This window comes from Coregonus lavaretus (assembly GCF_964263955.1).
Source record: "Coregonus lavaretus genome assembly, chromosome: 33".
Taxonomy (NCBI): Eukaryota; Metazoa; Chordata; class Actinopteri; order Salmoniformes; family Salmonidae; genus Coregonus; species Coregonus lavaretus.
The window spans coordinates 16,103,733-16,117,988 of record NC_140020.1 but is presented as its reverse complement, the minus strand read 5'-3'; the positions used below and the strand labels follow the sequence as shown (position 1 = coordinate 16,117,988).

Genomic DNA, 14,256 nt, shown 5'->3' with positions numbered 1-14,256 from the left:
ATGCTACAGTGTATATAGTCTCTTTCAATTCAATGTTTATATTTGAAAGTAATTGATTCCATGTCAATGTTGGTGTGGCGATTGCCCAGTGCTTAATATTTTCCCCTGTGTCTGTCTGTCTGTTCCTTCAGGTGATCATGGATGATGAGGGAGTGGAGGATGAGATGGAGTGGCTGATGGAGGAGATGGAGGCCCCAGCCATGTCCTCTCGCCTCGGGAAGGAGGGCCAGGAGAACGGCCACATCACAACCAAGCCCGTCAACGGCGACGCCCTGCGCTCCTTCTCCCTGGATGAGCAGGAGGACAGTGAGGACGAGGTCCTATCTGTCCCCGGGGTGCGTGTCCACGGTGGTCGGACCACTCTACGGCCCTCGAGCTCCAGGACCCGCACCTCAAGGCCCCTCCGCAGCGCCCTCCTGGAGGAGGAGAGTGATGAGGACCTGGTGGGGCTCCTGGAGGACAGGGAGAGAAGGGGAAGGGCCAAGCCTCACCGTGACAACAGACCCCCCCACAGGAAACAACAAGAGCTCCAGGATGACAGCGATGAGGACCTGCTGAGAGTGTGAGGGACTCCCCATCCCCCCCGTCACGTCCCATCCACCTGAACTAATCTCTATCTCTTACTCTTTCTTTCTCTTTCTCTTTCTCTGAATGTCTCCACACAACGACAACAACGCAAGAAAGCAGAAACCCTTAGGAGTTTTGTTTATTTTCTAAAGGGAACGATGCAAAATGTCTGTTGGCTGTTTACAGTTTTAAAGAGCAGATTTTTGGGGGGGGCCCTCTTCGAAAGAAAGTTGATGCCTTCCTGATTTAGTGTTTTCATCAATTAATTGTTTTTGTACTGTTTGATTTAGATTTAATTTATGTACATAGGTAATGGGATTCTATTTTGTCACTTGCATGTTCCTGAGAATTGCTTATTCACGTTTTTTATTATTTCATTTTGCGGACTGATTTGCTCTGTAAAACTCTATACTGCTAACCTTGCCAGGATTGGACATGATTGGCCTCTGTGTGAATGGATTGTTGTGAAAATGGAAGATAAGTTATTGGGAAAACAGGGACTTGAAATTGTGTTGCTCATACCATGACTCATTGGTACATGGGATTCTTAAGTTGTATGTTTTTGAGTTCCCCAAATCGTATTTATTCAACAACAGTATATCAAATCATCATGTGGTTTTGTACTTGCGCTCCATATGTACATCACAGGCACAGCTAGTTGCTGTATCTGTTAAATGGTATAAATGAACTTTGCTTCTAGATGTTGCCTTGTCAAAGTCATGACCGAAGTTTATTTGAAAGGGGAAGTTTTCTGTAGATCTGAAACTCACTTTTTGCAAAATTGCATGTGCTATCCCTCAAACGGAAGTCATGAAAGATGTAGCTAGTGCCATTTAAAGATGCAATGTATTTGTGAGCTTGAGATCCCCTTTTCAGTCTTGCTCAGCCATATCTATCCAATGCAGATGCTTTACTGGGTCTATAGCAGCAATCACAGTATTACTTTTCTGGGAAAATATATGGATTCTTTGAAATTAATTTAGCATTTATCAGTTGGCACACACAAGTACACAAACAAACACCAGTACTAAAACCACATGTACACAGGCAGTCACTAATTCCACTCTTATGTATCTGTAGTTGGGACAATATCTCATATTCATGTCAGTGGTACAGAACCGTAATTAGAAAAAGCTTTTGAAGTGGAACTTGCCTCACTAACCAGTCTGGCTATAGGATGCTTGTTACCGTTGTCTCTCTTCAGACTTCAAATTGGAGAGTTACTTTGTTATGCCAGTGTTTATCACCAGGGTTGAAGCTAATGTTCACACACTTAGCAAGCAGCCGGCCATAGCGATCTTATCCAAAAAAATAATGGTTGACCTTTCAGGGTATTTATTAAGGTTTGTAGCTACACGTTATTAATAGGAGGAAGGTTTTGGAAAAGTGGTCCTCCCTGCAGCAGCACAAAAAGCTTCACAATGTTTTGCGAGATAAAAAAAAGATTTAATTTTGTATTTATTTTCATAATTTTCCTCACCTTCAAGATCATGCATTGAAATTGTGACAACTGCACAAAGGCAAACATTTAAAACAGACATAACTGTAGAAGTCAGATGATGAAAAATAACTAAGAATGCAAACCATTGCAAGCCAGTGTTTGAGTTTGGTCCCTCAGAACAAAAGAGGCATCTTCAGGTACTTTGATATGGGGAAAGAGCACTTGCTACCTCTCCTCAGGAGCGATAGAAAGTAATCCTGTGTGGTAGTAATGTGAAGGAAACTCCTTGCTCGTTGTATAATGTCTAGCTCTGCTGTAAGCACCAAAGCACGTCTGCTTGGTTAATCTGTGTGGGTATGAATCATGGGATAAGGAGCTCCATTCTGATGAGTTGGTAGTTTTGGAGGTGATTTGGTTCTTGTATGTTATTTTCTCAAACATGTTTTACTGCTTTTGTCTGTTTTCATATTTAAATGTTGATGTAAAAATGTTGCATTATTTGAATAAAAACAGATCAGCTGTCCGTCACAGTTGTTTCTATTAAAGAGGAACATCATTTAGCACTTCCAGGATTGTGGAGATTTGGCTAAGGTTACTCTGTTACTCTGAAAGGTCAACAGGTTGACCTCAACGCACTGATGCATTTATTGAACAGAACCTCAGAAGTCTCAGTACTGTATGTTTCTAAGTGACTACACGTTTCCCTAGTCATAAAAAACATTTCTGTAAGATCAATCATATTTTTGACCCTGTTGACTTTCCACTGTAAACTTGAAAAAAGTGACAAACACAGTTGAGAAGTATTCAGTTTTTACAATACAGTAAATATTGACCGTAATGAAATGGACATAGTGGCATGATGTAAGTCTTTATTAAATGTAATTGAGTGGGCAATGCATCTGTAACTCCCCAAGACCAGGTAAAATCAAGCAAGACAACAAATATACAAACAGTATACACTAATGTAACAATGAAAAACATTTTGTGGTTTGTGATGGACCATCAATGAATGTGTTACTGGATTTGGCCCATTACCAAACCAAAAGTAGATTAACAAATTGACGTCTGTAGCCTGCTCTAGTGAATGTGTCTAAATACGTCTGGTCACTGGTAGGTCGAAGGTCAACCTCTGTTGGACCTTTGATTGTTTTCACACCGTTAAAAACCATGCAGTCACAAATGTCTTAGAGACCGAGAACTGCAACCATGTACTTGTACACTTTTGATGACATCCTAGAGGAGGTGGGCAAATTTGGGTGATCCCAGAAGTGAATCACTGTCCTGCTATGCATGATCTCCATGCCATGGGCCGGTGTCTACGTAGGCATTATGTTCTGGGGGTTCACCCCAGAGCATTGGTGCCGGGACTCGGGTGAGTCAGATCCGGAAGAGCTGTGGTTGGAACCTGATGGACACTAGAAAGATCACGGTCCCTCTGGTCAACACCAGAGGATAAGTTCATTAGAGTTACCAGCCTCAGAAATTGCAGGCCAAATAAATGCTTCACAGAGTTCAAGTAACAGACACTGTCATTGTCCTGTTGAAAAACAAATGATAGTCCCACTAAGCCCAAACCAGATGGGATGGCGTATCACTGAAGAATGCTGTGGTAGCCATGCTGGTTAAGTGTGCCTTGAATTCTAAATAAATCACAGACAGTGTCACCAGCAAAGCACCCCCACACCATAACACCACCTCCTCCATGCTTTACGGTGGGAAATAGACATGCAGAGATCATCTGTTCACCCACACCGCGTCTCACAAAGCCACGGTGGTTGGAACCAAAAATCTCCAATTTCCACAGGTCTAATGTCAATTGCTTGTGTTTCTTGGCCCAAGCAAGTCTCTTATTTTTATTGGTGTCCTTTAGTAGTGGTTTCTTTGCAGCAATTCAACCATGAAGGCCTGATTCACACAGTCTCCTCTGAACAGTTGATGTTGTGATGTGTCTGTTACTTGAACTCTGTGAAGCATTTATTTGGCCTGCAATTTCTGAGGTGCAGTTAACTCTAATGAACTTATCCTCTGCAGCAGAGGTAACTCTGGGTCTTCCATTCCTGTGGCGGTCATCATGAGAGCCAGTTTCATAGCCCTTGATGGTTTTTGCGACTGCACTTGAAGAAACTTTCAAAGTTCTTGAAATGTTCAGTATTGACTGACCTTCATGTCTTAAAGTAATGATGGACTGTTGAGCTGTTGCTTATTTGAGCTGTTCTTGCCATAATATGGACTTGGTGTTTTACCAAATAGGGCTATCTTCTTGTCACAACACAACTGATTGGCTCAAATGCATTAAGAAGGAAAGAAATTCCATAAATTAACTTTTAAGAAGGCACACCTGTTAATTGAGATGAATTCAAGGTGACTAACTCATGAAGCTGGTTGAGAGAATGCAAAGCTGTCATCAATGCAAAGGGTGGTTATTTGAAGAATCTCAAATATAAAATATATTTTGATTTGTTTAACACTTTTTTGGTTACTACATGATTCCATATGTGTTATTTCATTGTTTTGATGTCTTCACGATTATGCTACAATGTAGAAAATAGTAAAAAATTAAGAAAAACCCTTGAATGAGAGGGTGGTCCAAACTTTTGACTGGTACTGTATGTTCAAGACATTGAATTTTAATTGAATTTCAGAACAATGAACCGATTAAGATGGCAGTGAATGATAAGGTATTTGTGATTTTCAGTTTGACCTGGTGTGTGCTGATGCCTGGGTGGTGGACATGTTCCAGGCGACACTCAAAGTGGGCTTCTTCATAGGCAGCATAGCCATTGGATACCTGGCTGACAGATACGGAAGGCTATGTGGGTCAGACAGAAGATCCCACCAGTGCAGATTTCTTACTGACTTTTAGAAAGACTTAAAGAACGAGAAAAGTGAAGGAAAGTGGACTTGCTAAAAGAGAGTGAACCCTTACTGAAAGAAATAAACTTCTGAAATACTATGTGTAGAGATGGAAAAATGAAATATAAAGATTTGAATTTCCATCCCCTGGGTGTTCCTTTTTCTTCTTCATTTTCGATTTGGCAGAAAGAAGAACTTCTTAATGTCCAACCTCTTGAATGGGATTTTGGGAATCCTTGTAGCATGCTCTCCAAATTGGGTATCCATGCTGGTCTTCCGAGCATTCTATGGCTTTGGTGACAAGGGTTGGTGGCTGGATATGTCCTGAGTATGACAACATTACTTTTTTAAACAATGTCTAAAACCTTAACATTTTAATTGTAATTTTACATTTCAAATTGTTGTTTTACAAATTGTAGCTGTAATAATTACATCATATTGCTCTTGTGGAGATCACACTTCAGTCACAACACTTTTGACCATAGCATCATGTCAGAGGCTTCCTCTCTCGTCTCTATGTATCCTCTGTGTTCTGTCCTCATGCCCTGCTTTTATCCCCTCTCCTCAGTCACTGAGCTGGTAGGAGTAGAGTACAAGAGAACTGCGGGAGTCATCTACCAGATGTTCTTCAGTGTGGGAATTCTCATCCTGCCCCTCATCTCCTACTTCATCACAGACTGGCGTTGGCTGCAGGTGGTCATCACTGCACCTTACATCCTCTTCCTGTTCTACTACTGGTAAGACCTGGAACTGCCTCGTACTGTATATATTCAGGTAGATTTTTGTTTGTGCGTTTCATGTATTCAAGCTTTTTATATCGCATTTTCTATTCTGGCTTCCAGGCTGATCCCAGAGTCTCCAAGATGGCTTCACTCTCAGCACAACGCAAAGAAAGCTGTGAAGATCACTGAGGCAATACCTAAAGAAAACAAGAAAACCCTGTCCAAGAACATTGAGGTGAGAAATTATTGCTTTGAAGGGTAGATCAAATTTAAGAAACTAAAGAAAGCTCCAGTAACTGAAATGTAGTTTGTTATTACTCACATTTGGCTGTTGTATCTTACAGACACTCAAAGACAGCACTGCATGGTAAACTAGATTGAAGAATAACTTTCATATGCTACTGTATCTTACATACGATGAGAGACGGCAATGCCGAGACCTCAACTGCCTCATTCATGGACCTAATCAGAACTCCAAACATGAGAAAACACACCTTCATCCTTACCAGTTTCAACTGGTATACCTTTTCCACAAACAACAAGAACATATCAGGAACTATAATAGCCTTATTAGTCACAACTATAATGTTTCCGTTACAGCCTCTTGCCCACCGCCACCCACATGACGACCAACAAAGAACCTGAGACTGTCTGATTCCCTCCTGGACTTCTTAGAGGGTGGTGATGAAAGTATGAGAGGGTGGTGATGAGCAGTATTTATTATTTCATGTTATTTTATGTTAACGTTACCTGTCCGTTTAATTTGTTGTCTCTAATACAATAAGGATTGTTTGTATAATGGTGTTTGTGAAGTTTTATGTTTTATATTATATATCCTGTATGTTGTGTGTCTGTATTCTTTTTTACATTGTCTATTGCTGGCAGCACCTATTCACTAAGTCAAATTCTGGGTATGTGTGCATTTACTTGGGGAATACATTTATTCTGATTGGAACTTATTTTGATTTCTTTCACCTCTACCATGTGTCCATGGTTACAGTAAGATCTCCCTCTCAGATCACGGTGGTCCTCTGTAGCTCAGCTGGTAGAGCACGGTGCTTGTAACACCAAGGTAGTGGGTTCGATGCCCGGGACCACCCATACACAAAAATAAATAAATGTATGTCGCTTTGGATAAAAGTGTCTGCTAAATGGCGTATTATTATTTTATCATGTGCTTTGTGACATGTTTTTATTTTTTTTATTTGATCATGTGTTTAAAGTAATTAACTGAAATGTGTTGTTGCCCTAGCTTTGTTATTATAAGTGTTGGTAATATTGTCATCAAATAATTTATTAACAGTGAATGTTTTTTTGACATTTACTTACCTGCCATTGTAGAGAAGTGGACGGATTGTGTTGTTTCTGTGAATTGACATTATGTTGTGTGAGCAGAAAATATGTAAGAGAGAATGTCTATGGTTACACAACCCTACATCCGCAAACACACCAACTTGTAATAAAAGTATGTGACATTAAACTACAATTACAATTATGTGATTATCTTGCAGGAGTATAGCAAAAAAATCCACAGTGTCTAATTTGCATAATAACCATCCCAACTTAGAATGTATAAACTATGCTCTAAGTTCACTTTGAGAGTGAAGTATTAGCATCATAAAATTAATGTGTGAAAGAGTATACTATAAATATGTCTAAAAAACAACTTTTATAGTTAAAAGTAATCCACTTCCTAAGGGTTCGTAAGGGCACTATTTCTTTGTGAGACAGAAAGTGTGTTATTTGATTTGGCTCGGTGACACTTTACAGTAGATGACCATTCAGATATGCTACACAGTGGAATTGCACACAGCCAGCACTATTAAAAAGTAACATGCTGCCTCCGTTGGCGATTCAACACAGTAAGTCCAAGGTCAACCTCACTATTGGACTTTTGATCTGCTCTTTGCTTTTAAAACCCCTGCAGTCTCACAAATAGTATCTCTGCTTCTGACACCCAACGCTGCAACCATGACCACCTTCGATGAAATCCTAGAGGAGGCAGGGAATTTTGGTCGTTGCCAAAAGCGCATTTTCGCTCTGCTATGTATGGTGTCGTTGCCTTTTTCTGGGGTCTATGTGGGCATTGTGTTCCAGGGGTTCACCCCAGAGCATTGGTGCCGGGACTCAGGGGTGAGTCAGATCCGGCAGAGCTGTGGCTGGAACCTGATGGACACTAGAAAGATCACGGTCCCTCTGGTCAACACCTCAGGAGTGCTGGTCCACAGCCAGTGTGAACAGTATGACCTGGACTGGAACAATACGGGTCTGACCTGTGACAACCCAGAGTCTGACCTCACCGACGCCCACCGCAGCAAAGCTCCCATGACCTCCTGCAAAGAAGGCTGGGAGTATGACTATCAAGGCAGGCAGTCCTTTGTGACCGAGGTGAGAAATTTCCCTTTTTTTTATTAGACAATAACTTGTATTGTTATGTAACACTAAACAAATTAATATTTTAAGACATTAAAGGGATACTTTGGGATTTTGCCAACGAGGCCTTTTATCTACTTCCCCAGAGTCAGATGAACTCGTGGATATCATTTTTAATGTCTCTGCGTGCAGTTTGAAGGAAGTAGCTAACTAGCGCAAGCCCAATTGCTAACTGGAAGTCATAGCACGCTAGCAGATACCCATATACTTCCAGTTATTGTGCTAACGCTAGTTAGCATTGGCTCGCAAAACTACCTCTAACTTCCTTCTTACTGGACACAGAGACATAAAAATAGTATCCACAAGTTCATCTGACTCTGCGGAAGTACTGTAGATAATGGGCCTCATTGCCAAAATCCCCAAGTATCTCTTTAATATGGCAGTTCATTATGAGGTATTTGTTCATTTCAGTTTGACCTGGTATGTAATGATGCCTGGGTGGTGGACATGTACCAGGCTACACTCAATGTGGGCTTCCTCGTTGGAAGCATAACTTTTGGATACCTGGCTGACAGGTAAGTTTACTTCGCAACGCAGAAGAAAGATTCTTTTTTTCAATATTAGATCCTGTTTTTACATTCTCTTTTTTTCTTCTACTTTGAAGGTTCGGCAGAAAAATGAGCTTCTTGATGTCCAACCTCTTGAATGGGGTTGCTGGAATACTTGTAGCAGTGGCTCCAAACTATATATCCATGCTTGTATTTCGCACAATCTTTGGCTTTGCTGTCAAGGGAGGCTGGATGTCTGTATATGTGCTTAGTATGAAAAAAAAACCTTTGTCCCACAAAAGTTGATATATTAACTACGGCGTATATGATTTTGATTAATAATTTGCAGCAAATTTTTATGGTTTAGTAAATAGGAAGTTAGTTTATTTCCTATGCAACTTTCAACAGAGGAGGATGGTCAAATTATGTTTCAGTAAAACTCTTGCTTGACTTAAGGTTACATGCTTTACTGTACAGTATGTGTCTTACCTGCAGTGTTGGGGAAATATAGTTGACCAAGTTACCAATTACTTCACACTGAAAGAAGTTAGCTACACTAAAGCTACCTTTAAGAACAATATAGTTGACTTAACTAAAGTTACATTTTTAAAAAGTAGTTCACTACACCCAAACTACTTTGTGATAAATTATCATATCTAAATCTGATATGTCATAGACTACAAATTGCAAGAACAGATCATTCTGGAGTCAGATGTTTACAGAAGGTGTACTTTAGCCTATTAAACACAAAAACTGTTTCAAATTAGAATTAGGCAGGTCTGATGCCGAAAAAAATCTTTTATTTTTGCACAAATTGTTGTGTTGTTCCATTAGTTAGCTACACCGCTACATGGCAAAAGCAATTAACTACTGAAAACACTACCAAGATTTGAATTGAATTCAATGCAGTTAAATTACTAGTTGAACTACATGTAGTTAATTACTCCCCAACACTGCTTACTTGTCTCCTCAGTTACTGAGCTGGTGGGAGTTGAGTACAGGAGGATGGTGGGTGTGATTTTCCAGATGTTCTTCAGTGTGGGCATTCTCGTTTTGACCCTCATTGCCTACCTCATCACTGACTGGCGCTGGCTGCAGGTGGCCTTCACTGTTCCTTACTTCATATTTCTATCTTACTTCTGGTAAGACCCGGAATCACCTCAGATATTATACAGGCCTGTTGTAGGATCACCATGTCCAATGCCCTGCTATACTGTATGTCTGCATGGTTCTGAAAACCTCATGTTGCGTCTCACATTTTGGCTTCCAGGTTGATCCCAGAGTCTCCAAGATGGCTTCTCTCTCAGAACAACTCAACCAAAGCTAAGGAGATCACTGAGGCAATAGCGAAGGAAAACAAGAAAACCCTCTCCAAGAACATTGAGGTAAGAAATGTTTCAGGGGATCATACATAATTAAAAAGGCACTGCTAAACTAGATTTGATGACAACTTCCATAGCCTAACATATTTTACAGACGCTGAGCGATGACAATGCAGAGACCTCAACTGCCTCTTTCCTGGATCTGGTCAGAACTCCAAACATGAGAAAGCACACCTTCATCCTCATGTTCAACTGGTAAGACCCATGCTGCAAAAAATTGCTAGACATCTATGACCAATGATTTAAGCTTAAATTACAACAGCACTTAAGCTATATGTAATGTGGGGGATTATACCATAAATAATCTTCCCTGTAGCCGATACTACTACTTTTTTATACGTGAGGTCCCTGGGACAGTATTCAATAATCAAGGTTTCGCTTCAGAATGTTCTGTTTAACTCTGGGCAACATAAAATACATCATACATACCAACAACAACCCAGGAGAACATGCCAAGGGAGAAGGAGAGCGGCACCAATGGAGACAGGTACTCTTGCCATAGAACCTTTACTCCCGATTAAACTTGTCCATTTGCAATACACAATGGTTGCTGCTCCCGTCCTCCAACGGCATGCCAGCCTTTACAATTTTTAGGGGATCCCCTGAAACATCTTCTTCTTCAGTGGAGTTTAATGGTGGTTGGCATCCATTACTGCCCCCAATTCAAGTATAGTATAAATCTATTACACTTTATGATACAAAATGGAAAAGGGGTAAATAAAATAAAGATACAAATAAATGTTGAATTACCCTACCAACTAACCCTATACTCATTCAAACCAATCACCTTATTCCACTACTTTAACCCTCTCTGATCCTACCCCAGGCCAACTGCCTGAGAGGACTGGACACTACCACTCAACACACCTTGTAACTCTTCTGAAGTCAAATCTCGTACCCCCAATTACTTCTCTGCAGCTGCCACCACATGTATTTTAGCTGACTTACGTTTCATCTCTGCGGTACAGTTGATAAGCATTGCTATGAATGCTAAGAAGCCAACCTTACTGAAACATATATCACTCATTGGCCTATCCCTCTGTTCTTGCACATATCTACTATTGTGAAAATTCTTACACAGGAAAACTCTAAGTCAATCTTAAATTATTCATTGTTTATTGTCAGCGCGCTGGAGAGGTTACAACGAACTTGATGCACCATAGTGAACGTCTGTCAGGAGCTCTAACGGGGCAGTTCCGTTAGTACTCTTATATACTGCAGACAAGTTATATTTGCATGATTTAGCTTATTCATCATTCATTCATCATTAACATCTGCTTCATTCATGTGACCGACCAATACTGGGTCATGCATGTGACAGACCAATACCTCACGAGGCTTCTTCTCTCTAAGCTGAGACCTTGAAACTGAGATATCTTTCGTTCTCAAAACAAGGGTCTGGGCGTACTGCCAAATTGCAGATACTGATAGTGAGGGTTCTTTCAATCAGTCACTTGCATGAACACAGAAAACAGTTATTAGAAAAGCACAAACATTGAACACAGAAATGTATAAAATAGAAAAGCACCAACATAACATTTTCCATCACACTGCTATTCACAGAGATCCTCTCAGAATATCCCCTGAAACAAGGGAAAAGCTCAGTTTTTATACAAAAAGCCACACCCTTAATTAAAAGGAGGTGCACCTGTGACTGGCAGAGGCAAGAGGGTGCGTTCAAGAACCACAACAAACTTTAACCCGTTACATATACATTTATGACAAGGTCCCTTTCTCTTCTCGTGGCCTAATTTGATGTTGTATCATCATCTTCACAGGTTCACTAGTGCTATTGTCTACCAGGGTCTTATCATGCGTGTGTGAATCGCAGGAGGAAACGTCTACATTGACTTCCTGATCTCTGGCCTGGTAGAGTTCCCTGCTGCCTTCCTAATCCTCTTCACCATCGATCGTATTGGACGTCGTCTTCCCTTTGCTACGGCCAACATTGTAGCTGGAGTATCCTGCTTCATCACTGCTATGATCCCAGATAGTAAGTGTGCAATATCTGAAAGGAAACTTGTTAGAAAATGGTAGTACCGTCTTATTTAATGTGCATAGTACATACGATACAGTAATGTCTCTCTCTCTCTCCTGCAGGTTACTTCTGGGTCAAAACAGTTGTGGCCTGCGTTGGCCGGTTGGGCATCACCATGGCATTTGAGATGGTGGTGTTTGTGAACACTGAATTATACCCCACCTTTGTCAGGTAAGGTTTACCAGGGGTGCACATCTCAAAATGTATAACTAATAACAAACATAGCAGGAAACAAATTATGGAAAAAATACTACAACTGTTTCTCTCCTCAGGAACCTGGGCGTGTCAGTGTGCTCCACTCTGTGTGACATCGGAGGCATCGTTTCCCCGTTCCTGCTCTACAGACTGGCTACCATCTGGCTGGAACTGCCACTCATCATCTTCGGTACATGATTAAAACACTAATTAACCTGTTATAAGATGCTTATACACCGGAGACCATTTCTGTCTGAGGAGTCCATTTCTGTCAGACACTCAATGTGGTAATATGTTTTGTTGTACCCCACAGGGGCGATAGCGTTCGTAGCTGGAGGTTTAGTCTTGCTGTTGCCTGAGACCAGAGGTGTAACACTTCCTGAGACTATCGATGACATTGAGTTCCCAAACAGGTATGATTTTCTTTATCACTTCAAACTAAACTAAATTGCACTGTAGTGTGTTAGAGGATTTGTTTGGGGAATATGGATTTATTGTACATATTCCATTGGTGATCAGACACAAAGAAAACTGCCTGAAGAGTCAACAGCTGACAAATCTCTTGCCCACTGACATGACGACCAACAAAGAAACTACAATCGTCTGATCGATATTGCTCCACCTCTTCGCCACAAGATTGACAGCATACTGAACTCATATACTGTATTTACGAATGTATAACCTATAATATGTTTTTTGCATTTGTTGTTTCCTAACACTAGCTGATGTGAATCCTTTCATGTTTTTGTGATGCTGGTATTTATATGTATTACTGTACAGGACATGATTTTAGATCATAATAATGATCATAATAATAATTTAGATGTTAAAATACACACAATGGTGATTTCTATCATTTAAAAAAAATATTTCAGTTGGAAATCCCCAAATGATATCCACTATCAGTCCTCCACTAATTTTATGGTAGAAGTTGCCAGAAATGTCATCTTCTCAAGTGTGTTTTGAGAAGATTTTCTTATTCTAAACTGTCTCTAGTTATCCCAAATGTTAACATACCCCAGTCGTGTTAATGTTATATACATGTATTGTTGACTGACCTGACTGAAATTAATAAAAAGGTTTCCCATCAAAGATCCCAATGACACACAAGCTCTTCCTTTATTTAACATGTGGTCAAACACCATTGTTGTGTACCAGGCTAGAACCTTGCAATTTCGGAAGAAATCACTTACCACAGGTATTTAATTTGTACTTTCAAGTCTTACAAGTCTTAATAAAACTACATTTAGGGCTCAAATTCAACATTCCTCAAGATTATGGAGGTATAGCAGAGGGTGAAGAATTAATCTTCATCTGATTGTTAATCCAATCCATAAATTTAGATACTCTGATGTACACCCCTGGCTTCATGGCGTCGGCACAGCCCAGACCCCACGATGTCACTCCCTGGAGAACAAAGGTGTTCTGAGCATGGCACACCAAAGGGCCACCACTGTCACCCTGGAAGAAGTCAAAAACAGAGGTAAAAAACTCTGATGCAGTTAACTTTAAACTCATTGTGGAAACTGCGGTATACAACCAACCACACAGTCCTTAATGAAATTGAATGACTACTGGTTGTTGCTGAGCATGTACACTACCAGTCAAAAGTTTTAGAACACCTACTCATTCAAGGGTTTTTCTTTTTTTAAACTATTTTCTACATTGTAGAATAATAGTGAAGACATCAAAACTATGAAATAAATCACAGACAGTGTTACCAGCAAAGCACCCCCACACCATAACACCTCCTCCTCCATGCTTTACGGTGGGAAATACAAATGCGGAGATCATCCGTTCACCCACACCGCATCTCACAAAGACATAGTGGTTGGAACCAAAAATCTAAAATATGGACTCCAGACCAAAGGACAAATTTCCACCGGTCTAATGTCCATTGTTCGTGTTTCTTGACCCAAGCGATTCTCTTCTTCTTAATGGTGTCCTTTAGTAGTGGTTTCTTTGCAGCAATTCGACCATGAAGGCCTGATTCACACAGTCTCTTCTGAACAGTTGATGTTGAGATGTGTCTGTGACTTGAACTCCTTGAAGCATTTATTTGGGCTGCAATTTCTGAGGCTGGTAACTCTAATGAACTTATCCTCTGCAGCAGAGGTAACTCTGGGTCTTACATTCC

The 14,256-nt window shown here is 40.5% G+C and overlaps 2 protein-coding genes and 2 pseudogenes across 6 annotated transcripts in view; 3 read left to right on the top strand and 1 right to left on the bottom strand.

The window, feature by feature from the left end:
* The window catches only part of LOC311108518 (cation-independent mannose-6-phosphate receptor-like), a 34,258-nt gene extending 31,727 nt beyond the window's left edge, over positions 1–2,531 (top strand). For both annotated transcript variants that reach the window (XM_084151164.1, XM_084151165.1), the window contains exon 48: positions 132–2,531. In XM_084151164.1, coding sequence (XP_084007290.1) covers positions 132–566 — 435 coding nt within the window. In that variant the 3' untranslated portion in view covers positions 567–2,531. The remainder of the gene's footprint in view (positions 1–131) is intronic.
* A 683-nt stretch (positions 2,532–3,214) lies between these two features.
* LOC311108159 (solute carrier family 22 member 2-like) lies at positions 3,215–6,238 on the top strand (annotated as a pseudogene). The gene is made up of 7 exons: positions 3,215–3,250; positions 4,704–4,816; positions 5,048–5,189; positions 5,430–5,598; positions 5,704–5,818; positions 5,998–6,101; positions 6,184–6,238. The product of its transcript is annotated as a solute carrier family 22 member 2-like (transcript).
* A 1,251-nt stretch (positions 6,239–7,489) lies between these two features.
* On the top strand, positions 7,490–13,215 carry LOC311108348 (solute carrier family 22 member 2-like; annotated as a pseudogene). Its single transcript, XR_014615894.1, has 11 exons — positions 7,490–7,971; positions 8,428–8,531; positions 8,621–8,775; positions 9,478–9,646; positions 9,775–9,889; positions 9,981–10,081; positions 11,665–11,879; positions 11,987–12,095; positions 12,197–12,309; positions 12,433–12,532; positions 12,639–13,215. The product of XR_014615894.1 is annotated as a solute carrier family 22 member 2-like (transcript).
* LOC311108347 (plasminogen-like) overlaps positions 13,214–14,256 on the bottom strand; it is a 27,286-nt gene continuing 26,243 nt past the window's right edge. For both annotated transcript variants that reach the window (XM_084150979.1, XM_084150980.1), the window contains one exon: positions 13,214–13,580. In XM_084150979.1, the coding sequence (XP_084007105.1) occupies positions 13,395–13,580 (186 nt within the window). In that variant the 3' untranslated portion in view covers positions 13,214–13,394. The remainder of the gene's footprint in view (positions 13,581–14,256) is intronic.